The sequence below is a fragment of the Pseudophryne corroboree genome, chromosome 3 (genome assembly GCF_028390025.1).
Source record: "Pseudophryne corroboree isolate aPseCor3 chromosome 3, aPseCor3.hap2, whole genome shotgun sequence".
Classification (NCBI taxonomy): domain Eukaryota; kingdom Metazoa; phylum Chordata; class Amphibia; order Anura; family Myobatrachidae; genus Pseudophryne; species Pseudophryne corroboree.
In genome coordinates this window covers 454,305,063-454,331,425 of record NC_086446.1, presented here as the reverse complement: position 1 = coordinate 454,331,425, position 26,363 = coordinate 454,305,063, and the positions used below count along the sequence as shown (strand labels likewise).

Below are 26,363 nucleotides of genomic sequence, written 5' to 3'. Positions count from 1 at the left end.
TTTTAAGAAGAGGTATAACAATTGCTTCCTTTAGGGGTCCAGGAAAAATGCCTGTCTGCAAAGAGCATTGAACAATTTTTGCGCAGACAGGACCAATTATATCCATACAACCTATTAGAAGCTTGGTTGAGGCAGGGTCCAGATCACAGGTGGTGGGACGCAAAATCCGAGCAATTTCAGCAATGTCCTTTACATCCACTGGGGCAAAGCTGGTCCATGAAGGTAGGTCACTTATATTGGCAGGCTTTGTAGTTTGGCACTCCTTTGATGGCACTATGGAGATTCCAGCCCTGATGGTGGATATTTTATCTGCAAAGAAGATTGCAAACTCGTTGCATCTTGCCTGGGAGAGGGTTTCATCAGTCTGCAGGCATGCTGGCTTGCAAAGCATCTCCACTGTGCGGAAAAGTTGAGCTGGCCTATTGTTTGCTGCTGTGATCTCATTTGACAGGAACTGTGATTTCTTACGGGTGATTGTCGATTGATATTCTTCGTTATGCTTTATTAGTTTTATTTTGTCATCCATTAGGTTAGTCTTCCTCCATCGTCTTTCCACTCTACGCCCCCTTTTCTTGAGCTCACTAACACTGTTGTCGAACCATGGAGCTTGACGTTGTGGTTTACGAGGTCTTATACGCACAGGGGCGATAATATCAATTGCAGCCATAACATCCCTATTATAATAACGAACTAGGGAACAGGGATCATCACAGGCACCCAGTATAGCAGAGAGATCCAGATTTGCTGTAAGAGCCTGGGGAGTCATACCCCTCCTTGGATGATACCTTGTCAACTCCACCTTAAGTGGTGCACATATTGACATACATCAGGTTTGCTATCAACCATCACCAACATGTACTTACTGTACATCTGCTCTATACTAGGTGTAAAAACTCTGACTCTAAGTAGGAATATTTTCATTTATGCCCAGCTCTGCTTAACTTTTATTTGCATACCCCCCCCCCCCCCCCCCCACCACCTCTTCCCGCCACTGACCTTTGCCTATGTAGGAAGCCCATCTCTCTTGTCCGGGCATAACTGTAGAGATCTCTGCATCTTCCTCACTTGTCTGTGCTCAATTCTGAGCCTGCACAGTGCAAATTCACGCAAAATAAGCTCCGCAAACAGGTGTACGTTCAACTTTACTTCAGTCACTTACTGTATAAAGCACAATATAATAAAGAAAACAGCCAATGTTATACCTGTTGAGAAATTCTCTTTAATCCATTCTACAAGGACAATAATCAGTCCCTCAATAGCCACAAAATACTTCTCAAGGTGAACAAAATACATAGGAAGGGTGTAAATGTGCAAAAGTATATTGGACATCATAATAACACCAGTTAAGTCAAGAAATAATTCACATACCAGTTTTGCTTTATTATTAAATTATAAACTATAGTTTTATCCCTTTGAGCATAAGATATTTTCCCTGTCCAAAACAATATGTATACAATACCTGAAGAAATGAGATAACTCCATAATAAATCTTCCTCTGTTGGTAGGAGGGAGAAGAACCGTAGTGGGATAAAAGTACGTGGGTTTACACAGGTTAACATACTCTAGGTTAATCCAGTAAGCAAAAGAAAATCGCAGTAGCCAAGACACAGAGGAAAACTGACAACGACAATATGCCATCACCATCCACCAGATGGCACTATTGTTGCAATATCATACATAGATATTTGCCTAATCACAACTAGCAGCATGTAAAAGGGAATCCAATCAGCATATACAAACTTAACGCTTGTAACTTTGGTTCCCCTCTATTTAAAGCACCTTAGCTGAGGAAATGTTGCAGAGATTTTAGGATAGATTATAGAACTAAACATGATAACAGTATACATCATTACTCATTTCATTACTGGATTATATCAGAGAGACACTAAACAGAAATGTTGTGGTCCCTTTCCGGTCTATTCAGCACTCAACGGGTTACTTTATTAGAGGTCTGTTAATAATGACATAGTCACGTTGTATACTGACAACATGTTTACAGAAAGCTCAGTAGACTCGATAAAAACCAGTTTGATAGGAAAAGATTCCACGTAGAACATTTCAGTGTTTAGAAGGTGCACCCTTCCAGTGATAGTCAGTAAGCCTCCCCACAGCACACTTGGTGTGAGGTAGCATGTGTGTCTCCGAGCTCCAATGCATAGTTAGCACGTTCCATATCAGGAGGCTCTTTGCTGCCATCTATAGTGGCATTAGGTGATCGTACGCAGCATCTCCTGCCAGTCTGTTTCACTGTCACAACATGTCCGGTTCTTAAAAAATGTCTTGATCAGTTTCTGAGCTTCTTCTTTTACTAAGGAAAGGAAGGACAACATCATTTCAATATGTGTATCGTTATGTGCTATGAACAAGACATGAACAGTTTGAGCCTGGTCTTCTTGGGACAAGTGTAGCATAATCAAAAGACTTATGAAATAGGCCTACCGTGTTTGCGCATTGGTGTTTTGTTATCCCCGGCAAGGTGGTGAGACAGGTGTCGTGCAAATCCTTTAAAGAGGTCCTGGGAAAAGAAGAAAGATGCACGCACCTGTTAAGTTTTATATATCACAGACAATATTCAAAACGTACATATGCTATATCATAACTACGTCCCTAAATAGAATTGTTGCAATGATTTATAATAACATGACAATATGATCTATCTCGTGAATACTGCCCTGGAAATGTATCTCTCAGCTAACAATGACTGACAACATCATGGCATCTATAATTACAATCACTTATGCTAGATGCTACCTCTATAAAAAGATCTTAAGGCGCTGCAGAAGCAGAGCAGTGTTGTGTAGGGAAGTGGAGAATTGTCCCTGGTTATATCTCTGTCCAGGTGCTTCAGTACCAATACGTACACTAAAGATGTCACTCCATTGAACGTCACACCATGGACATGGCGTCCCTGTCTAACTTACTGCTCCAGCACAACGGACCTCCCTCACCCATTACACAACCTTTGCTCTAAAAGGGTCCCCTGTAGAATAATTTTCCTTATCCAGTCCCTACATTCATCTTATCCATCATTTACGTAAGTAGCTGCTAAGGCCACAGCTCTCCATCAATATGGAAAATCTAATAGTTCTCCTCCTAATCATCAGTTACCATATAATGACATTTGCCATCTCACCAATGAAACAAGGTTATCTATTCCTGTTTGACCTCCAATTTGCGTGTATAGAAGGAAGAAAATCAGAATCAATGTGAAAAAGGATCATTGTGGAACAAAGGACTATATTATTATTTTAAATGACTTTTTAATAAATTTGTCAATTAAGTGGAACACATTCGATGTTTGTCCTTCTAAATTATATTGATGTTATGTTCCGCTATTAGGCGGTCAATGCTGATGATACTGTGAATCTATTTGGATTTTAATAATATAGGGGTGCTCATTCTCTATTGGCACATATTCTATTCTTTTTGGTTCTTGCTAACAGGGAACCTTAGGGAAGATAGCTGCCCAAGTCTTATACGATTTTTAATGATATACCTAATTTATTAGTGCAGAAAGAGGGTACTGGTTATATGTATTGCTTTATGTTCATTTATGTTCAATAAATGAAAAAATAAAATCCAACAACATGAGTACAGGTACATACTATTTTGCATTAACATTTAACTTATGGAATTTCATGCAGACCTGAATTTTCTGTTTTTGCTGGGATAGGTCTTTTACCCTCAGAAAAAAACCACAAGTAGAAGGACTGAAATTGTGTACTTACCTTGGATGCAAACTTTCCATCACGGAAGAAAGGGGTCAAGTACTTCACCACTATGTCAGCTGTCTCTTTCAGGTTTAACACTTTATTCCCAGGAGGAGGCTGCAAAATTTTCGCTGTTCCTTCCTTGTCTTCTTGGCTGAGGTTTGGGTCAAAGGTCACTTTCTTTTTTCCATGGCCGCCGCCTTTTTCATTGTGATATAGGATGGAGGATGAGTTTTCTTCTCTCCTCATCCTCTTTGTAGATGGTTCTCCAGTATCCTGACCAAACATTTGTTGTTAAAATTAGTTTTCACAACCATGTTATGCAACAGGAAAGATGTCATGAACAGATAATAGATGAGCAAGCTACCCCAGAAAAACACCTCAGACAACTGACCTGGTCATCTGAAGTCTTTGTCTTGGGTTCGGGAGATCTTGACAGGCTGGAACTATGTGCACAAGCATAATAATTTATTTATTTTTTAAATGTATCATTTAAGATATCAAAGCGTCAAACAACTAAGCAGGCTTACCTACTGTTCTTTTGGTCTGCATCTGAGTTTACTTCTTGAGTCTTCTGTGAGGTTTCCATACAGAAAGACTCATTAGGCAGCTTTTGGTTTATATTCCGGGTATCTCTAAGACTTGTTTCTGATAGTTGCATATCTCGGACACCTGTAGTCTTTAAGCTGTTTACACACACATTGCCAGTGAGATTTTTTGATTCCAATGATGGTTCAGGTAAGCGGTCCCATAGGAGATTGATTTTCTCTAATGGTTGGACAATCAAGCTTTCTGACGTGCTTGGACCTGGCACACTTCCAACTGGCTCTCCAATATTACCCTGATGCCCGTTCATTAGGTCTAAACAGAAGGCATCTTGGTTTGGAGAGGTATTACCGATAGATGGGCATTCATAAACAGTAGGACTGTCATCCTTCACTATACAAGGGACATTAGATAAGGATTTGGAATAACCCTGTGATAAGAAAAACTTGGAAATGTCCTGAGAGTCTTTAGCTGCAGTGGAGGCAAGCTCTTGCTTCTTTTTACTAGGCCGCTTTTTGTTTGGGCTGTTTTCTTTTTTGCTGGGGCTTTCAGTCTTCTTAGGAAGTGGACTGGCACTGCCAGGCTCAAGTTGCTGGGTGGACTCTGGATTGGTCTGTGGCGGCCCAGTTTCCAACTGAAGGGATTGCAGCAAATTTGATGCAGATTGAAAGAGAGATGGTGCCCCCACTCTCTTACTTTTAAACTGAATGGAAAGTAAGAAACAGGAATGTCATGAAGGTGGTAGTACTGTATAGGCAGACTTTGGCATCAATCCAATTGGCTGCGACATTATTGCAGCTGCGAATCAGTGCGGCAGCGGGCGCACCTTGCGGTGGGCCGAATTCGCACAAAACTGCTCGCCACCCCATAGGGGTCCGAGCAGTTTTGTGCAAATTGGGATTGATTCGCGGCCACGAAGGGTGCGAGATTGGGTGTCATTGCCAGCATTTAAACGCCATTGCAACGGCACTTGGCACCCTTTGAAGCTAATTGGATTGACCTATATGAGTGCACAGGTTAGTTATAAGGAGCAGAAAAGAACTAGGGTCTTCATTTAGAACTAGGAGTAAATCAAACAAGGCGGTGCAACTTGGCAAAGTTTCGGCCGTTCTGGGGCCCTTCAGGTTTAGTTTTTTTTCTTATAAATTTGCCACTAAAAATGTAGGTTTTATACCAGCTTAAGATCAATCACGGGGGCGTGGCCTAGCCTGCAAGCTGAGAGGAAGCCTTCTCTATGAGCTCCTGCTGGCCCCGCTCATAAAACCAACATAAAACCTATTTCACGGGTCTCCAAGCACCTCTGTACTGGACCACCTGCTTCCCTGATCACTAAGCACCAGAGGGGCTCGGTTGCAGAGCCGGGGAGCCCTTATCAGGGCTTCTGCAGGTTGCGGCCTTCCCCTCCTCAAGAAGCCGGGGCCTCGATTTGGGAGTGGAGCCGTCGGTCCGCTGGACCTGGTGCGGCGATTCTGCGGACCCCCTCTCCCACCTGAGCGGCGCTCCCTGACACCCAAGAGCTCACCCATCAAGTACTGACCCTCACAGGAGACCGGCGGCCGGACAATCTGCGGGAGGTAAGAGCCGGGACGAGTGTGACTGGCGGCCGGCGGCCATCTTGTGGTTGGCGCCGCCCGGACTTTGAGCTCTACTTGCCGATCCCCGGCCTCTCCAGGCGCCTGCCCTCCGACCCCCACCTCACACATCCTTGCAAGACAGATCTCCCCCTCACTGGCGGGGATTAACGACCCGGGGACCTCCGGAGGATCCGTGTCTTATTTACAGGTGGCGGCCATCTTGTGACTGGCACAACTCTCTCCTCACTCCATAGCTAGAACTGGCTGTAACTCTAGCTCCCTCTTGTGGCGACTTTTAGATTAGACAACTCACAGCCACTATAAATATATTTCTATACTTCTGCCTATTCTCACACCTGCTCCACCCATAAAACCATGCCGGCTTCTACACCTGTGTGACATTTCTGCTCGCCCATGTGCGCTGTTCACGGACTGATGCCTACCGGTCCTGAGCTACTACTCGTTGGGATGTAACCTGTTATACTTCCCCTTTTTTTTTCCTCTCCATGTGACCTCATTATAGCTTGCTCCTTGCGTGAGGCGACTCCTACTGTATAAATCGGTCCCCCGTTGCCCGCTTATTTTTATGGAAAAATTTCTCATACCCACCCCGATGTCAATTGCTGACCCTGCCTCTACAACCCGAGGCGATACTGTGTGGGGACACTCGTCTGATTCAGATTGCTCTGTCACCCGTTCCAGGTCCTTACAAAAACGCAAGTCTGCTCCGGCCAGTAAGCCTCCCAAAATGAAACCTGCGGATATTGCGGCGGTGCTGGGCCCTCTGCTAGATGAAAAGCTGGCGGGCATTAGAGAAGCTATTGACTCTACTCTATCCAAATTAACTCAACACTCTGGCCGCTTAGATGACGTCGAACAGAGGGTGTCTACCCTGGAGGATGATTTGCATGCAGCACAACTCACCATTAATTCACAGCAAAGTGACATTTCGGATCTGACCCAGAAGCTAGATGATTTGGAGAATCGCGGACGCAGAAGTAATCTCCGGGTGGTGGGTATCCCCGAATCGGTCAAAGGCCGTGAGTTACTTGACCTTCTTTCTAACTGGATACCGCAACAACTGGCCATGGATCTCAAAGGTGCCCCTCTGGCTATTGAGCGGGCACACAGAATCGGCCCTGAACGTAAAACAAACTCTGGTCGCCCTCGCCCGGTGATCATGAAAATCCTTAATTATGCCGACAAAGCTCGACTCCTAGACCACTACCGGAAGACGGATAACTTAACCTACAACGGAGATCGGCTCTTGATATTTCAGGATTTTTCCACCATTGTCGCTGCTAAACGCAAGGAGTTTGCCCCGTTGTGCAAGCAACTGTTTAACGCCAAAATTAAATTCTCTCTCCTGTACCCGGCCCGGCTGCGGATCTTCGAGGACGGCAAGCCGTTGTTCTTCGATGACATAACACTCGCCAAGGCACACTTCTCGAGTTTACCCACTTGACTGTTGCACTGTTATTATTGCTTGCATGCATGTTTTTCTCTCTTTTTCTTCTCCATCTGTAGGTCACGTGGAGAGGAATAATTGCGCAGCTCTGTGTATACAATGAGCTGTAAATTTTCTTGTTTTTCTTGTTTGTTTTTTATGTTACTGTTTAATATTGTTGGTTGCACCTGCCGGATCTGCCGACCCCGATCCTCCATGGGTCAACCCCTTCCCGCTCGCTGGGACGGGCAGGGGCCCTACTTTACCTCTAGTATATTTTTTCTTGCATTCCCATCCATCGGTATAGGCTGATATAGCTGACCCTGCTCCTACTCCCCCCGCCGCCGCGGAGGATACCCCACTCCTTGCCTTCAATATAGTATCATGGAATGTGGAGGGTCTTAACGCTCCAGTGAAGCGCAAGAAAGTGCTCTCCCACCTCCACCGTTTGACCCCTCACATCACCTTCCTACAGGAAACACATTGGCTGGACGATCCCCGTAACACTCTACGTGCCCCCTGGATCGGGGATTGTATCTCGGCCCCTTATTCTAATAAGACCAGGGGAGTTGCCATCCTTTTTCACAAGTCCCTACAATATTCGATACGCAGAAGGTTTCTCGATCCTAATGGGAGATTTATTTTGCTAGATGTGATTATTGATAATGTCTTGTATACTCTCCTTAATCTATATGCCCCAAATGTCTCTCAACAGGATTTTTTTGCAGTTGTCCTACAGAAACTTTCCTCTTGGGGGAGCTCTAATCTAATCCTAGGAGGAGATTTCAACACGGTCATCGATCCGTCCATGGACAGGTCTGGGGTGAGTACTTCATCCTCCAAATCCGGCTGTGATCTTCTTTCCTCCCTCTGTTCACAACTTGCTCTCTCCGACCCTTGGCGTATCCATCACCCTCTTCTTCGTGATTACTCTTTCTACTCTCACCCCCACTCTACGCACTCCCGTATTGATTATATTTTCTTATCCCGACACCTCTTCCCTAAAGTCACTCACACATCGATTAAAAATATTATTATCTCAGACCATGCCCCTATTATGATTTCTCTTAAGCTTGCGTTGCCCCAATGTTTTTCCAAATGCTGGCGATTCCCTGCTTATCTTACTCACTCTGAGGATTTTCTCCTACACCTTAGACACACTTGGCACACCTACGTTGCTGATAATTTGGCCCAGGCGGAGGATGTCTCACTGTTCTGGAGCGCCTCTAAAGCTGTTATCCGGGGCCACATTATCTCATACATAAATTCTAAACGCAAAACATTTAACTCCCGCCTCCATGAACTGAGCTCCCTTCTCACCTCAACTTATAGAACGTATAAGCGTTCCGACACTCCCGCACATAAAGAGGCATACCTGACTGCTAAACAAGTATATGATACCTTCCTAACAGAGCAGGCCCAGACACGATATGATTACCAGCGGAACAAATTTTTTAGATGGGGTAATAAATCGGGCAGACTCTTGGCGAACCTCGCTCGGGGACCCCGCACTCGCACATGGGTTGAGGTGGTTAAATCTTCAGACACTATTATATCAGATCCGACAGCCATTTGCGCCGAATTTATGCAGTTTTACAAATCCCTATATACAGCAGAGCCAGATAACGTGGAGACAGGTGAATCCTTTTTGCATGACGCTCAGCTTCCTGTCCTCTCTCGAGATGACAGGGACCTTCTCGAGATGTCTATAACTGAGGAAGAGATACTCACAACTATCAAATCTTTACCAAACGGCAAGAGCCCAGGCCCTGATGGCTTTGGGGCTGAATACTATAAATTACTTAATGCTGAACTCACACCCACTCTAGCCAAATTATATAATCATATCCTTACCTCCGGAACTATACCCTTATACTTCAATGAGGCACGGATAATCGTAATACCCAAGCCGGGTAAAGATCCCTCCCTCGTGGGTTCCTATCGCCCTATCTCACTTCTTAACCAAGACTTCAAATTGCTTACCAAACTAATGGCCAACCGTCTACAGTCTTGTCTGCCTCATCTCATTTCCCCGGCCCAGTTAGGCTTTATTAAAGGCAGACAATCTGTACAAGGTATTAGATCGGCGATAGCTGCTATTTCCCATACCCGCCTTCATAATTTGGAAGACAATATTCTTATTAATCTAGACGCCGAAAAGGCCTTCGATAAAATCGCTTGGCCACACCTTTTTAGAGTGCTCTCCCATCAGCAATTTGGCACTAATTTCTGTAGTCTAATGCGGACCCTCTGCACTGCTCCGATGGCCCAGGTGGTAGTTAATAATGTGGCCTCCTCTTCCTTTTTTCTTGAGAGAGGCACCAGACAAGGATGCCCTCTCTCCCCTTTGCTTTTTAATTTGGCCTTGGAACCTTTTATTCGTTATATCCAACTGCTACCTGGGTTTAGAGGCATTGTTGTTGGGGATCGCGAACTCAAAGTTATAGCCTTCGCAGATGACCTACTTATATGTACCTCTGACCCTAAATGCTCCCTTCCTGTATTGGTAGAGGCAATTGACAGATTTTCGTCTTTTGCTGGCTTCTCCATTAACTTTGCCAAGTCTGAAGCCCTGGCCATATTTGGCCAGGCGAGACTGGGTTGGATTAGACCCTTCCCGTTTAGATGGGCCCCCTCACATATCACCTTTTTAGGAGTGGCTCTACCACAACATCTCTCCACCCTCTATGCACGTAATATAACCCCGATCATACATAAAATACGGACTGAACTTAGCCTATGGCAAAACCTTCCCCTTAATATGTTAGGGAGATGCAACCTGTTTAAAATGGCAAGCTTCCCGAAACTCCTGTATATTCTCCAAATGACTCCCATTCTTCTCACTAACTCCGACTTTTCTTTACTTAATACCTTGCTTTCCAAGTTTATATGGAACCGTAAGCGCCCCAGGATAAGTCTAAAAAAAATGTCGCAATCGGTGCGCCAAGGGGGTGTAAACCTACCAAACATTAAACAATACAATCTAGCGTGCTTACTACGTTTCGCTATGGATTGGCTCAGTGGCAACGATGTATTCACAGATACCAAGTTAGAATCTCAGCTTTGTGCTCCTCTCTCTCTTGCTTACCTTCTACATGCCCGGCCCTCTCAAATAAAATCTCCCCAATTTGATAACCCACTATTGTCTTCCACTATTAAGGCGTGGAAAATGGCTAGGAAAGCTCTTGGTCTCAAATATTATTACTCAGTCTCTCTACCTTTGCTTGGAAACCTGGAGTTCCAAAATGGTACTGCCTCTTTGCCTTTTGGTGCTTGGTGCTCCTCTGGTTTAAAGACTCTACGTAATCTGATGACACCTACTCACACTCCTTTGCCATTCCAGGAGGCTATTGAGAAATATGCAATTTCACCCCTGCATGGATTTTACTACTCCCAGGCTATACATTATCTTACATCCGTTCTCCCTCACCTCACGGGAAAAGACTTTGTTAACCCCTTAGACTCCCTTTTACGCTCCAACACATACTCCATATCTTCTATCTATGCGCGCATCCGCACTGAACTGGACCCCCACACTGATTTTCCTGATCTGGCTAAATGGATCTCCCAAGTTCCTACATTCACAGTAGACACCCTATTAGATACCTTTTTTATGACCCTTAAACTAATACCGGCTAGTATATATCAGGAAATGGCCTATAAACTGCTACACAGGGCATATATTTAGCCTAAACAAGGTTTTCTAATGGGTATATCAGATAGGGCCGGATGTAATAAATGCTCAACGGTAGAAGCTGACCTTTTCCATTGTCTCTGGGCCTGCCCTGTCATTCAAAAATTCTGGCATACCTTACACCATTATGGCACCTCAACGCTAGGCATCCCCTTTCAATGTACTGCTCCCTGGGCCCTCTTTGGTCATCTGTCGGACCAACCTGGAATTCCACGCACTGATAAAAAATTGATAGTGTTACTTTCAGCAGTGGGGAAAAAAGCTATATTGCAACAGTGGATCCATCCTACCTCTCCTACTCTCCCTATGGCTACCTCTAGGTTACTCTTCTTATTTAATATGGACTGGCTGGAAGCCTCTATTCACAAGGAAACCCTGACTCCTGCACTCTTTAAGTGCTGGGATAAATACATTTGTACCCTCCCTCCCCACACTAAACTAGCAATACATAAATGTTTCCAATCTAACTTTTGGTACTCTCTCCGACAACTTGATAGCCAAGTTTCTCTAACTGACTGAGCTTCCTATCTTCCCCTCTCCCTCTTCTTCATCCGTACTTCCCTCTCCACACACTTCCTCTTTTCTTTCCCCTCTCTTCTTATTTCTGCTGTTTCTTCCCTGGCGGATTGGATGGACACTTCTATGGACGGATCGGTGGCCTGTGGCTCTTGGTAGGTGTTTTTGCTTATTTTTGTTCTAACGTTTTTGTGATGTTCTTTTTTACCTCTTCTTTTTTTTTTTTATTTGAACTGCCGGAATTGAGTGTCAGTTTTTAGTCAGTCATATTTAGTCCCATTCTCAATACATTATAGCCTGACCGCCGCTCTTCTGGTGGTTTACAATTTGTTCTTGTTAATTGTTTTGGAAAATTGGAAAATTTCCTCCACCTACTCATATATGCTGTGTACTTTTACCTTTCTTATCTGCTTACTTTGATGTCGATATGTCTGATATGTATGCGGTTTTTTTTTCCCCTCATTTCTGTACCATGTTTTGGAGGTATTTAATAAACATATTTGGAAAAAAAAAAAAAAAATCAATCACATTTTTTTTTTATCATTTCAAAAACATTATTCACATCAATAACAGTTTTCAACTCCAAATACTCGTACAAACCGTATTCAACCGAGAAGCAGGAATAAATTCATCTTCATTTGTATCCGCCTTTGTCTCTGTCTTCTGTGTACAGTCAGCGAACCCAAATACAGCATGAAGCTCACCATCCTTGGAAGCCTTATTGATTTCAGCCACCTGGAGGGAAAGAAAAGTGGAATTAAACCCCAATATGCTGCACACTGTAATTGTCAATACAGATATAGTATATATGCTACTGTAAATTTACTACAAGATCAAAACACTGCAGTCATCACCAACCGGCACAAAGTCTACTTTTCTACTGCTTTTCGCTCAATAATTACATTTTAAAGGAAGTGCAAAAATACAGCACTACCGAGAGCTCTGCCGGGCCCGGGTAAAATGTTTGGGGTGTGGCCAGGCCCCTTTAGAAAAATAAAAGTATTTGTGGCGCCGTGAATATTTGATGCGCTATGAGCAGGGGAGCGACTTGAGCCCCTCAGCCAGGAGTAAATCCAGAGGGGGGCATGATCAGTGTGATTGCTCCCGCACCTGCACAGGAAGACATGCTGCTACACAGTGGCAGCAGCCTCTCTGGCCTCACTACAGCCCAGCACACAGCAGCTGGGCTGGTGAGAGAGGCTGCTGTTGCTGTCAGGTAAGAGGGGGGACCCGGGTAATAAATAGCCACTCCTCCACTCTCGTCAGCCCTGTAAATATGTGTTGCTAAAGTCACCATATGACAGTGCAAGAAAAATAAAAAATAAATAGTATTTATATAGAGGCCGGTATTCAATGAGCCCCAATAACTTTTCTCCCAACAAAAACGGGTTGATAGAGTGATTTTTGACTGATGGTCATTACCGAGCTATTCAATTAAAGCCGTTTTTTTGGGAGGGAGAAAATTTTTCCATTTTCTTGCAATAACACATGGAATCTGGGATAAGTTTCCAGACCCATGTGTTATGGCTGGTTCCTAAGACTGTCTATCAAAGATTATGCTTCAGCATAATTCCCAGAAAAGTGGTGGGTATCGGGGCTAACTGAATAGCCCCCGGTGAATCAATTAGCTGCGGTAAATTACCACAGCTATGTCAATACCGGCCAGAGTATGAAACAAAGTTGTTTTAAAAAAAGAGCTACACATTCACCCTGTAATGAACGCAGTTTTTAACATCAAACATTTGACATGTGAAAAAGAGGTAAAGTTCAGTACCAAAAAGAGCAACAAAAAAATTCAACTGTGGCGGGCATTGAATCATGTGACACCTTCCCTGCTTCACAACCAAAGAAATGCTTCCCTCTCCGGGGCTAACATTCCATCAAAAGTAGCGTTTAAAATGGTTAATATATATACTTTCACATGTTTTGGTCTGTGTTTTTCCGTCTTTTAAAGGAATTTGTTAGTATTGTTATCTTTCTACATACACCAAGCTCTTTGTCCATGCCATGATCAAATCAAAGTCTCACCTGTCACCCTGTACATCTACTTTTTCCATCCCTACCTTTTTCAGCACTCCTGCTTTGTAGAGGTTTGACATCTTGCTGCTGCGGAAAACCTCATATTCTAAGTCCACAGCAGATGCAGTAACATCCGTCCTGAAAGGCCAGGGTTGAACACACACATGAAATACAGTGCAAGTATCTTATGGACATATTGCATAAAGGAATATATTGTAGTCCTGCTAATGATATGTCAGAGGAAACAGCTGCCCAAGCATGAACCACACATACACAGATATGTACACGACAATGACGCCTACATAAAAAGCATCTTCTTACCTGTGCAGTACATCAGTCCCCTGTACATTTTTACTCAGCGCTTCCTCCAACATCTTCAGGCAGTGCTCCCGAGCCTGTGAGCACAGGGGTTATCTGTCTAGTAAGTATTACAGGGACCACTGCTTACTTTATAGCAATATGTGATACAAGAGATGGGGTAAATGTATGAAGCATTGGAGAGTGATAACGCGGAGAGAGATAAAGTACCAGCCAATCAGCTCCTACAGATGTGTCCTCTTATAGGGGGAGATGTACTAAGCAGAGAAGAGTGAAGAAGTGGAGAAGTTCCCATGGCGACCAATCAGCTGCACTGTATAATTTTATATTATGCAAATTATACTGTAAATGGTACTTTATTGATTGGTTGCCATGGGCAGTTTTTTCACTGGCTCACTTCTCCACTCTTTTCACTGCTTAGTACTTCTCCATAGTGTTCTTGCGTTTGGAACTGTGATGCGTATGCAACGCGGTAACGCTATGCTGCGGGAAGCTGCGCTCATTCGCACCTGCAGGTCTCCCATGGATTGTGAATGGATCGCGGGTGCTCACATATCCGATTCTCAGGAGATATGTGCCTCAATGCATACCAATTAAAACTGCCATGTTACAGGCTGCATTTTAAAAATGTCAGGAGCTGATTGGTTGGTAGTTTGTCTCTCTCCACTTTATCACTCTCCAAGGCTTACTATATCTGCCCCTACTGTTAAGCAAATATATGTAAATATCTGATCGGAATGACATTTTGGTTACTGTTACACAAACGTCAAGTTGGCTGGAAGTGAAGTTAAACTAGTTAGACCAAACTTGGCCAACCTGTGGCTCTCCAGCTGTTGTGAAACTACAAGTCCCAGCATGCATTGACACAGTTTTACTGTTAGGGAACGCTAAAACTATGAAAGGGCATGCTGGGATGTGTAGTTTTACAACAGCTGGAGAGCCACTGTTTGTTTTTGCAGGCCACACAGCGCTTAGGTAAAGGTATCCGGTCGTTAGGTTGACAGTAAGTAGGTCGAAAAGGTTTAAAGGTTCTACATGTTCTAGGTCGATAGGTCAAAAGGTCGACATGAGTTTTTCACATTTTCTTTCTTTTTTTGAACTTTTTCATACTTAACAATCCACGTGGACTACGATTGGGAATGGGGTAACCTGTGCAGAGCGCAGCGGTAGCGGAGCGAGGCACCTTGCCCGAAGCATGGCGAGCAAAGCAAGGGGACACGGTGCACTAATTGGGGTTCCCGGTCACTGTATGGAGAAAACGACCCCAAAAAAACATTAAAAACTCATGTCGACCTTTTAACCTACACCATGTCGACCTTAAGACCCTGTCGACCAATAGTGGTTGACCTAAACATTGTCAACCTACTTACTGTCGACCGTACATACCACACCCTTAGGTAACATAATGAAACAGAACCGCCCAAAAAAATCACAAAAAAAATAACATTTTAAAAATATTTTTTTTCAGGTTATTTTTCTAATTTTTGCAGTAATTTACTCTAACCCTTCAGGGGGGTATACGCAGGGAGATGTGCTCTGAGCGATCTAGCACAGATCGCTCAGCACACATCTCTCCCCCCCGCCCGCACAGCGCGATGTGTGCTGAGCGAGGGGGGGGAGACGCTCACTTCACGCAGCGGTGAAATGAGTGATCTACTAGATTGTGGCTAATCTAGTAGCGGCGATAGCGATGCGCGGCTATCGCTATGGGGCATACACATGGAGAGATCTGTGCTTAATTTCTAAGCAATCCAGTCAGACCGCTTAGAAATTAAGCACGGATCTCTCCATGTGTATGCCCCTTTACTCATCTAGTTTCCCTAGTAGAGATGAGTAGAAAAATGTGTGCTTTTAACCAAGGTCTATGAGAATTAAAGAAATAGAATAAAACAATTCTGCCATATTTTAATTACGAATATACTTAATGCAAAATAAAATCTGCTAGTAACCACAGAAACAATTACGGGTAGATCCATTTCAGCACAGATTAAACAGAAATGTTTGGCATGTGATAATTTATATGCTATATCCAGCAAAGACCCAAACCTGCTGACCAAGGGGGTAATTCAGAGTTGATTGCAGCAGCAAATTTGTTAGCAGTTGGGCAAAACCATGTGCACTGCAGGTGGGGCAAATATAACATGAGCAGAGAGAGTTAGATTTGGGTGGGTTATTTTGTTTCTGTGCAGGGTAAATACTGGCTGCTTTATTTTTACACTGCAATTTAGATTTCAGATTGAACACACCCCACCCAAATCTAACTCTCTCTGCACATGTTATATCTGCCCCCCCCCCTGCAGTGCACATGGTTTTGCCCAATTGCTAACAAAAATCCTGCTGCGATCAACTTGGAATTACCCCCAATGTCCCGTTTTCAGGCAAAAACACTTGGGAGCCGGGATAAGTTCCCGGACCCATGTGTTTTTGCAAAAAAATGGGTCTCTAAGGGCTGGTTATCAGGGATTCGGTTTGGCGTGTCTGAGACAAGCGAAACATAATCCCTAATAAGTGCTGGCTAATTGTATACCCCCCTTTGGAGTCTGGTCAATAACCATAGGGTGGTGTCCTCTCCCACAGAATAGTGGGGGTCATTAATAGTGAAGTCAACAATATAGTGACATGTAAAACAATACTTTGGCATAACTGGTCTTTTCAGCTACTACCTTGACAGTAAGTTTGGGGATTTTGCCATTAGCTCCATCCTTAAGTGGACAGTCCTCACCTATTATTGGAAAGATACAACATTTTGGATAACAGTAATGTCAACAAATGGTTAGTGTGCATATTAAATGTAGGTAAGATACATCAAAACAACACACATCTAAAAAAAGATAAATAAACACAAACTACATTTTGCCTCACCTAGCACCATGTTTATTTTAAAGACATTGGATCCCTTTAAACCAAGTTCTACCTGAACATTTATACATTTATCTTATAAGCAATTTGTATATATTAAACACAAGATAAAAACTAGTACAATTGTTGTACAACAGCTGTACAATTCCTACTATGGCACTAGAGTGAATGCGCATTTCTACTTCCAGAATGCAGTACACTAGATTTTTCATGTGTTCAGGTAACACAGCAGTGATCTGGTAAACAGTATTTCCCGATTTCAAATTCAATGTTTGCAACAGGATTTGAAGAGATTGCAGACCTGCATCTCAGTGGGGCTCCCTGTCTCCTCAATATGCTATAATGTAATATATGTGACAGCAAACATTATAGTGAGTCTTAACACTATGGACCTCACACATGAAGAACATTGGATGCATTGTGCAAAATGCCTTGGGTTTTGCACCAGTGTAGCTAGCCTCTGCAATCTAGAAGTGCACCTGGGTTGGTGAAAATGGTCTCTGACCACAAATGTAAATGCCCCAACATAAGTGCAAACTTCTATCACTTTTTAGTAAAAATGAGCAAGCCAACATACTTCAAGAGCAATATGGGCAGTCCTCTAACCATAAAATTGCAACATATTATCCTTAATCGCACTAATAATTTAAAACTAAAATGTAATCAACTAAAGAGAAACATATATTTACCAACATATCAGCAGACATTTAAATGCAAAATAAACAAGTGTTACAACTCATTGCAAACAAATATGACAAGTCACTGTGACATCTGGGTGACTACTAGCTCTGATGCCGGCATTGGGGCTAATAAGATAGCCCCAGCGTTCCTATTAGCAGCAGGAAAGTACCGCTGCTAATAGGATACCGCCCTTAATCTACATAACAGTTGCCAGTGGCCTGTCCCAACTCCGCACAGGACTCCCCAATGGCTTCAACCGCAGCGATAGGACTGGCCACCCAGAGAGGAGGACAACTGCACCAGGAACAGGGCAAAAGTACAGCAAGAGGTTCATGACAGGGAGGGGAATCCACCTGGCATATGCAGGGTCTATTTACTAGTGCAACTGGAAAGCGCCTAATGCATCCCACTAAAAGTATAGGATGAGATCCGAGGCAAAAATCAGGTTCTACTCTGCCCAATAAGGGCTGTCCATATAACTGAGCCCCATCACTGTTTTATCTCGTATATAATCTCACACCTCAAATCTAAATCTCACTTTTGCATTACTTTACAAAACTAGGCACCATCGAGGATAGTGCACAGGGCCTTGGACATTTTGCATTTTGTAGTTTCTCATGGGCACAGCTTAGCCGGAAAAGGCATTGTCCTCCATGAGGACAGGAAAAGTCCTTATTTCTGTTACCAGTAAATTATCTCCGACCATTTGATAATTAAAATTCCTTTATTACTCCAATTATAGAGCAGGTAACAGTTCAATAATCTCCCATAATTTCAAAAGTGACGCATATAAATGACAATACCTTTTCCAGTTAACCTGCAGCCACGAGAAACAACTTCCTTTGCTATCTAATGTCATGGAGATAATGGATTCCCCTTTATCTCATAAATACTGCAAACTCATCTGGTAAACTCTAATCTGAGGAGTGATGCAGACCTCACATTTCAAAGTCAGGGTATCAGATGTGCCCTCCTCATTTCATTTGCCACATATTGAAATATAGACGTTATGGTAAGAACTTACCGCTGATAACGTGATTTCTCTTATGTCCACAGGTATCCACAGGATAACATTGGGATATGGTTGAGCGACAGCGGCAATGGCACCAACACGGTCACGAGCTTTCTGGCCTCCCAGGATGCATCGGGGCCTCCCCATATAGTCCCGCCCACTGACTCAGTCAGATCAGTTCTTTCCACAGCGATTTAGGCAGGAGCATCAGGTAGAGACCTGTTCAGGCGATAAGAACACACATGCACACCCTTCCATACAAGAAGGAAGAGGTTTAGTGATTGTCTAGATCCTCAAATCAGGTGCGTAATCATTTAAGATCTGCTCTCTTAAGCGGTTCAAAACGGAGGACCCTGGAGGAATTTAAGAACTAAATTCAAATCCCAAGGAGCTGCAGGAGGAACAAATGGAGGTTGAATATGTACAACTCCCTGAAAGAAAGTACGTACATCCTGTAATTCAGCAATCTTTCGCTGAAACCATACAGTCAATGCTGATACTTGAACTCTCAAGGAAGCAACTTTCAAACCCTTATCCAATTCTGCTTGAAGAAAATCCCAAATCCTGGATACTTTAAAAGATCTTGGATTCACATTTTTCCAGTACACCAATGAATATAGGCCCTCATTCCGAGTTGTTCGCTCGCAAGTGAATTTTAGCAGATTTGCTCATGCTAAGCCGCCGCCTACTGGGAGTGAATCTTAGCATCTTAAAATTGCGAACGATGTATTCGCAATATTGCGATTACACACCTCGTAGCAGTTTCTGAGTAGCTCCAGACTTACTCGGCATCTGCGATCATTTCAGTGCTTGTCGTTCCTGGTTTGACGTCACAAACACACCCAGCGTTCGCCCAGACACTCCCCCGTTTCTCCAGCCACTCCTGCGTTTTTTCCGGAAACGGTAGCGTTTTTTCCCACACGCCCATAAAACGGCCTGTTTCCGCCCAGTAACACCCATTTCCTGTCAATCACATTACGATCGCCAGAACAATGAAAAAGCCGTGAGTAAAATTCCTAACTGCATAGCAAATTTACTTGGCGCAGTTGCAGTGCGGACATTGCGCATGCGCATTAAGCGGAAAATCGCTGCGATGCGAAGATTTTTACTGAGCGAACAACTCGGAATGAGGGCCATAGGCTTGCCATATTCTATGATACACACGAGCTGAAGAAGGCTTTCTTGTTCTGAGCATAGTTTGGATTACTTGTTTCGAAAATCCTCTTGCTTCTAAGATAGAGGTTTCAACAGCCACGCCGTCAAAGAGAGGCGATCCAGATGGCTGTGACAACAAGGACCATGCATTAGCAGATCTGGATGTTGAAGCAGCAGTATTGGTGCTTCCACTGACATTCTTAGCAGATATGTGTACCAATGCCTTCTTGGCCAAGCTGGAGCTATTAGAATTATTGCTCCCTTTGCTTGCTTTATTTTTCTCACTACTCTGGGTAACAGAGATATTGGAGGGAACAGATATGCCAGATGAAATTTCCATTCCACTGACAGTGCGTCTACAAGGACCGCTCCCGGGTCCCTTGTTCTCGATCCGTACCTTGGAACTTTGTTGTTAAGACAAGACACCATGAGGTCGATCTCTGGTAGACCCCATCTGTTCACTAGTGTCTGAAACACTTCTGGGTGTAATGCCCATTCGGTTTCCTGAATGGTGTGTCGACTGAGAAAATTCGCTTCCCAGTTCAGAACACCTGGGACAAACACTGCTGACAATGCTGGGAGATGGAGCTCTGCCCATCTTAGAATGGGAGTTACTTCCTCCATCAATCTTTTGCTGTGAGTTCCTCCCTGATGATTGAGGTACGCTACTGCTGTCGCATTGTCTGAGCGGATCTAGACCGGTCTTCCTTGCAGACTGTCCTTTGCCTGAACTAGAGCCATGTAAATGGCCCTTATTTTCAACAGATTTATCGGCAGGTGACTTTCCCTTGCGGTCCATTTTCCCTGGAACCAAAGGCTTCCGAGTACCGCACCCCAGCCTTGCAGGCTGGCATCTGTCGTCAGGACTTGCCACTCTTTTATCCAAAAGGGTCTCCCCTTGTTTAAATGGTCTGTCTGTAGCGACCATGCTAGAGACCTTTTTACGTTTACTGGAAATGAACCATCCGCTGTGACGGATTCAGAGACGACTTTTCCCAATTTATGAGCCACCCGTGTCTCTGTAAACAAACTACTGTCTGTTGAAGATGGCTCAAAAGTAAATCTTGCAAATGTGCTAAGATTAACAGGTCGTCGAGGTATGGGAATGTTCTTATCCCCTGTTTGCGCAGACAGGCTGCCATAACCACCATGATCTTGGTAAACACCCTGGGTGCTGTTGCTAGCCCAAAGGGCAAGGCTTGGAACTGAAAATGTTCCTGGAGGATGGCAAACCTGAGGTAATACTGATGAGACAGTGCTATAGGCACATGTAGGTAAGCATCCCGTACATCCAGAGATACCATGTAATCTCCCGGTTCCATGGCCAACATTATGGAGCGTAACGTCTCCATGTGGAACTTCGGGATCCAAATGTATTTGTTTAACATTTTTAGATTGAGAATTGGTCGATATGACCCATTTGGCTTCTGGATCAGAAATAGATTGAAGTAAAACCCCTGTCCCCTTTGTGATGGAGGTACTGGGACAATCACACCAGACTGCAGTAATTTTTGGACTGCTTCTTGCAGGGCATTGGCCTTCGACTCTATACGAGACGGGCTGGTGCAAAAAAATCTTTGAGGCGGCTGCCTCCTGAATGGGAACCCATACCCCTGAGATACCACCTTCTGCACCCAAGCTTCTGTTGTTGACTGCTGCCATATGTGTGCAAAATTAAGGAGTCGGCCCCCAACCCTGGAATCCTCCAGGCGGAGGCCCGTCTCTTCAGGCTGATGGTTTCGGTTCAGGCTTGGAAGCCGGCTTTTTGCTAGCCCACTGCTTCCTACCCCTGGTTTTGAACTGGGGTTGCTTAGACTCCTCTTTAGATTTCGCTTTGCCAACGAAAATAAGAATTTACTTACCGATAATTCTATTTCTCGGAGTCCGTAGTGGATGCTGGGGTTCCTGAAAGGACCATGGGGAATAGCGGCTCCGCAGGAGACAGGGCACAAAAGTAAAGCTTTTACAGGTCAGGTGGTGTGTACTGGCTCCTCCCCCTATGACCCTCCTCCAGACTCCAGTTAGGTACTGTGCCCGGACGAGCGTACACAATAAGGGAGGATTTTGAATCCCGGGTAAGACTCATACCAGCCACACCAATCACACCGTACAACTTGTGATCTAAACCCAGTTAACAGTATGATAACAGAGGAGCCTCTGAAAGATGGCTTCCTAAACAATAACCCGAATTAGTTAACAATAACTATGTACAAGTATTGCAGATAATCCGCACTTGGGATGGGCGCCCAGCATCCACTACGGACTCCGAGAAATAGAATTATCGGTAAGTAAATTCTTATTTTCTCTATCGTCCTAAGTGGATGCTGGGGTTCCTGAAAGGACCATGGGGATTATACCAAAGCTCCCAAACGGGCGGGAGAGTGCGGATGACTCTGCAGCACCGAATGAGAGAACTCCAGGTCCTCCTTTGCCAGGGTATCAAATTTGTAAAAATTTACAAACGTGTTCTCCCCTGACCACGTAGCTGCTCGGCAGAGTTGTAATGCCGAGACCCCTCGGGCAGCCGCCCAAGATGAGCCCACCTTCCTTGCGGAATGGGCCTTAACAGATTTAGGCTGTGGCAGGCCTGCCACAGAATGTACAAGTTGAATTTTGTTACAAATCCAACGAGCAATCGACTGCTTAGAAGCAGGTGCACCTAACTTGTTGGGTGCATACAGTATAAACAGCGAGTCAGATTTTCTGACTCCAGCCGTCCTTTAAATGTATATTTTTAAGGCTCTGACAACGTCCAACAACTTGGAGTCCTTCAAGTCGTCTGTAGCCGCAGGCACTACAATAGGCTGGTTCAGGTGAAACGCTGATACCACCTTAGGGAGAAAATGCGGACGCGTCCGCAGCTCTGCCCTATGTCGAATGGAAAATTAAATAAGGGCTTTTATAAAACAAAGCCGCCAGTTCAGATACTCTCCCGGCCGAAGCCAGGGCCAGTAACATAGTCACTTTCCATGTGAGATATTTCAAATCCACATTCTTTAGTGGTTCAAACCAATTGGATTTGAGGAAATCTAAAACTACATTTAGATCCCACGGTGCCACCTTAGGCACCACAGGAGGCTGTATATGCAGTACTCCTTTGATAAAAATCTGGACCTCAGGGACTGAGGCCAATTCTTTTTGGAAGAATATTGATAGGGCCGAAATTTGAACCTTAATAGATCCCAATTTGAGACCCATAGACAATCCTGATTGCAGGAAATGTAGGAAAACGACCCAGTTGAAATTCCTCCATCGGAGCACTCCGCTGCTCGCACCACGCAACATATTTTCGCCAAATACGGCGATAATGCTTCGCGGTGACTTCCTTCCTTGCCTTTATCAAGGTAGGAATGACTTCTTCTGGAATGCCTTTTCCTTTTAGGATCTGGCATTCAAACGCCATGCCGTCAAACGCAGCCGCGGTAAGTCTTGAAAAAGACAAGTACCCTGCTGAAGCAGGTCCCTTCTCAGAAGTAGAGGCCACGGATCGTCCGTGACCATCTCTTGAAGTTCCGGGTACCAAGTCCTTCTTGGCCAATCCGGAGCCACTAGTCTTACTCCTCTTTGCCGTATAATCCTCAATACCTTTGGTATGAGAGGCAGAGGAGGAAACACATATACCGACTGGTACACCCAAGGTGTTACCAGCGCGTCCACAGCTATTGCCTGCGGATCTCTTGACCTGGCGCAATACCTGTCCAGTGTTTTGTTGAGGCGAGACGCCATCATGTCCACCATTGGTTTTACCCAACGGTTTAATAGCATGTGGAAAACTTCTGGATGAAATCCCCACTCTCCCGGGTGAAGGTCGTGTCTGCTGAGGAAGTCTGCTTCCCAGTTGTCCACGCCCGGGATGAATACTGCTGACAGTGCTATCACGTGATTCTCCGCCCAGCGAAGGATCCTGGCAGCTTCTGCCATTGCCCTCCTGCTTCTTGTGCCGCCCTGTCTGTTTACATGGGCGACTGCCGTGATGTTGTCCGACTGGATCAACACCGGTCTTCCTTGAAGCAGAGGTTCCGCCTGGCTTAGAGCATTGTAGATTGCTCTTAGTTCCAGAATGCTTATGTGAAGAGACTTTTTCAGGCTCGACCACACTCCCTGGAAATTTCTTCCCTGTGTGACTGCTCCCCAGCCTCTCAGGCTGGCCTCCGTGGTCACCAGGATCCAATCTTGCATGCCGAATCTGCGGCCCTCCAATAGATGAGCCTCCTGCAACCACCACAGAAGGGATACCCTTGTCCTCGGCGACAGGGTTATCCGCAGGTGCATCTGAAGATGCGACCCTGACCATTTGTCCAACAGATCCCTTTGCATGGAATCTGCCGAAAGGGATTGCTTCGTAAGAAGCTACCATTTTTTCCCAGGACTCTTGTGCATTGATGTACAGACACCTTTCCTGGTTTTAGGAGGTTCCTGACCAGGTCAGATAACTCCTTGGCTTTTTCTTCGGGAAGAAAAACCTTTTTCTGAACTGTGTCCAGAATCATCCCCAGGAACAGCAGACGAGTTGTCGGCATTAATTGGGATTTTGGAATATTCAGAATCCATCCGTGCTGCTTTAGCACCTCTTGAGATAGTGCTAAACCCATCTCTAGCTGTTCTCTGGACCTTGCCCTTATTAGGAGATCGTCCAAGTATGGGATAATTAATACGCCTTTTCTTCGAAGAAGAAATATTATCTCGGCCATTACCTTTGTAAAGACCCGAGGTGCCGTGGACAAACCAAACGGCAGCGTCTGAAACTGATAGTGACAGTTTTGTACAACGAACCTGAGGTACCCCTGGTGTGAGGGGTAATTGGAACGTGGAAATACGCATCCTTGATGTCCAAGGATACCATAAAGTCCCCTTCTTCCAGGTTCGCTATCACTGCTCTGAGTGACTCCATCTTGAACTTGAACTTCTTTATGTACAGGTTCAAGGACTTCAGATTTAGAATAGGCCTTACCGAGCCATCCGGCTTCGGTACCACAAAAAGAGTGGAATAATACCCCTTCCCTTGTTGTAGAAGAGGTACCTTGACTATCACCTGCTGAGAATACAGCTTGTGAATGGCTTCCAAAACCGTCTCCCTTTCTGAGGGGGACGTTGGTAAAGCAGACTTCAGGAAACGGCGAGGTGGCTCTGTCTCTAATTTCAACCTGTACCCCTGAGATATTATCTGCAGGATCCAGGGATTTACCTGCGAGTGAGCCCACTGCGCGCTGTAATTCTTGAGACGACCGCCTACCGCCCCCGAGTCCGCTTGCGAAGCCCCAGCGTCATGCTGAGGCTTTTGTAGAAGCCGGGGAGGGCTTCTGTTCCTGGGAAGGAGCTGCCTGTTGCTGTCTCTTCCCTCGTCCTCTGCCTCGTGGCAGATATGAATAGCCCTTTGCTCTCTTATTTTTAAAGGAACGAAAGGGCTGCGGTTGAAAGGTCGGTGCCTTTTTCAGTTGGGGAGTGACTTGAGGTAGAAAGGTGGATTTCCCGGCCGTAGCCGTGGCCACCAAATCCGATAGACCGACCCCAAATAACTCCTCTACGCATCGCCTGTCCACTGTCGTGTCCATAAAGCTCTTCTGGCCGAAATGGACATAGCACTTACCCGTGATGCCAGTGTGCAGATATCTCTCTGTGCATCACGCATATAAAGAAATGCATCCTTTATTTGTTCCAACGACAGTAAAATATTGTCCCTGTCCAGGGTATCAATATTTTCGATCAGGGACTCTGACCAAACTACCCCAGCACTGCACATCCAGGCAGTCGCAATAGCTGGTCGTAGTATAACACCTGCATGTGTGTATATACCTTTTTGGATATTTTCCATCCTCCTATCTGATGGATCTTTAAGTGCGGCCGTCTCAGGAGAGGGTAACGCCACTTGTTTTGATGAGCGTGTTAGCGCTTTGTCCACCCTAGGAGGTGTTTCCCAGCGCTCCCTAACCTCTGGCGGGAAAGGGTATAAAGCCAATAACTTCTTTGAAATTAGCAGTTTTTTATCGAGGCACCCCACGCTTCATCACACACGTCATTTAATTCTTCTGATTCGGTAAAAACTACTGGTAGTTTTTTCACACCCCACATAATACCCTGTTTAGTGGTACCTGTAGTATCAGCTAAATGTAACATCTCCTTTATTGCCAAAATCATATAACGTGTGGCCCTACTGGAAAATACGGTTGATTCGTCACCTTCACCACCGGAATCAGTGCCTGTGTCTGGGTCTGTGTCGACCGACTGAGGCAAGGGGCGTTTTACAGCCCCTGACGGTGTTTGAGGCGCCTGGACAGGCACTAATTGAGTGTCCGGCCGCCTCATGTCGGCAAACGACTGCTTAAGCGAGTTGACGCTATCCCGTAATTCCACAAATAAAGGCATCCATTCTGGTGTCGACCCCCTAGAAGGTGACATCCTCATATTTGGCAATTGCTCCGCCTCCACACCAATAACGTCCTCATACATGTCGACACACACGTACCGACACACAGCAGACACACAGGGAATGCTCTATACGAAGACAGGACCCACTAGCCCTTTGGGGAGACAGAGGGAGAGTCTGCCAGCACACACCAAAAAGCGCTATATATGACAGGGATAGCCTTATGATTAAGTGCTCCCTTATAGCTGCTTTTATATTAATATATTGCCATTTATTTTGCCCCCCCTCTCTGTTATACCCTGTTTCTGTAGTGCAGTGCAGGGGAGAGACCTGGGAGCCTTCCTGACCAGCGGAGCTGTGACAGAAAATGGCGCCGTGTGCTGAGGAGATAGGCCCCGCCCCTTTTCCGGCGGGCTCGTCTCCCGCTATTTAGTACATTTAGGCAGGGGTAAATATCTCCATATAGCC

At 44.9% G+C, this 26,363-nt stretch overlaps 1 protein-coding gene across 7 annotated transcripts in view; it reads right to left on the bottom strand.

The window, feature by feature from the left end:
- Positions 1-1,196: 1,196 nt before the first annotated feature.
- The window catches only part of RECQL5 (RecQ like helicase 5), a 304,462-nt gene continuing 279,295 nt past the window's right edge, over positions 1,197-26,363 (bottom strand). For 6 of the 7 annotated variants that reach the window (XM_063960597.1, XM_063960602.1, XM_063960599.1 and 3 more), the window contains 9 exons: positions 16,488-16,546; positions 13,828-13,901; positions 13,551-13,644; positions 12,088-12,222; positions 4,241-4,959; positions 4,105-4,156; positions 3,729-3,986; positions 2,440-2,515; positions 1,197-2,308 (listed from right to left, as the gene is read on the bottom strand). In XM_063960597.1, the coding sequence (XP_063816667.1) occupies positions 2,208-2,308; positions 2,440-2,515; positions 3,729-3,986; positions 4,105-4,156; positions 4,241-4,959; positions 12,088-12,222; positions 13,551-13,644; positions 13,828-13,901; positions 16,488-16,546 (1,568 nt within the window). In that variant the 3' untranslated portion in view covers positions 1,197-2,207. Of the gene's footprint in view, positions 2,309-2,439; positions 2,516-3,728; positions 3,987-4,104; positions 4,157-4,240; positions 4,960-11,050; positions 11,189-12,087; positions 12,223-13,550; positions 13,645-13,827; positions 13,902-16,487; positions 16,547-26,363 lie in introns of those variants that run through there. The other variant, XM_063960604.1, reaches the window with a different exon arrangement.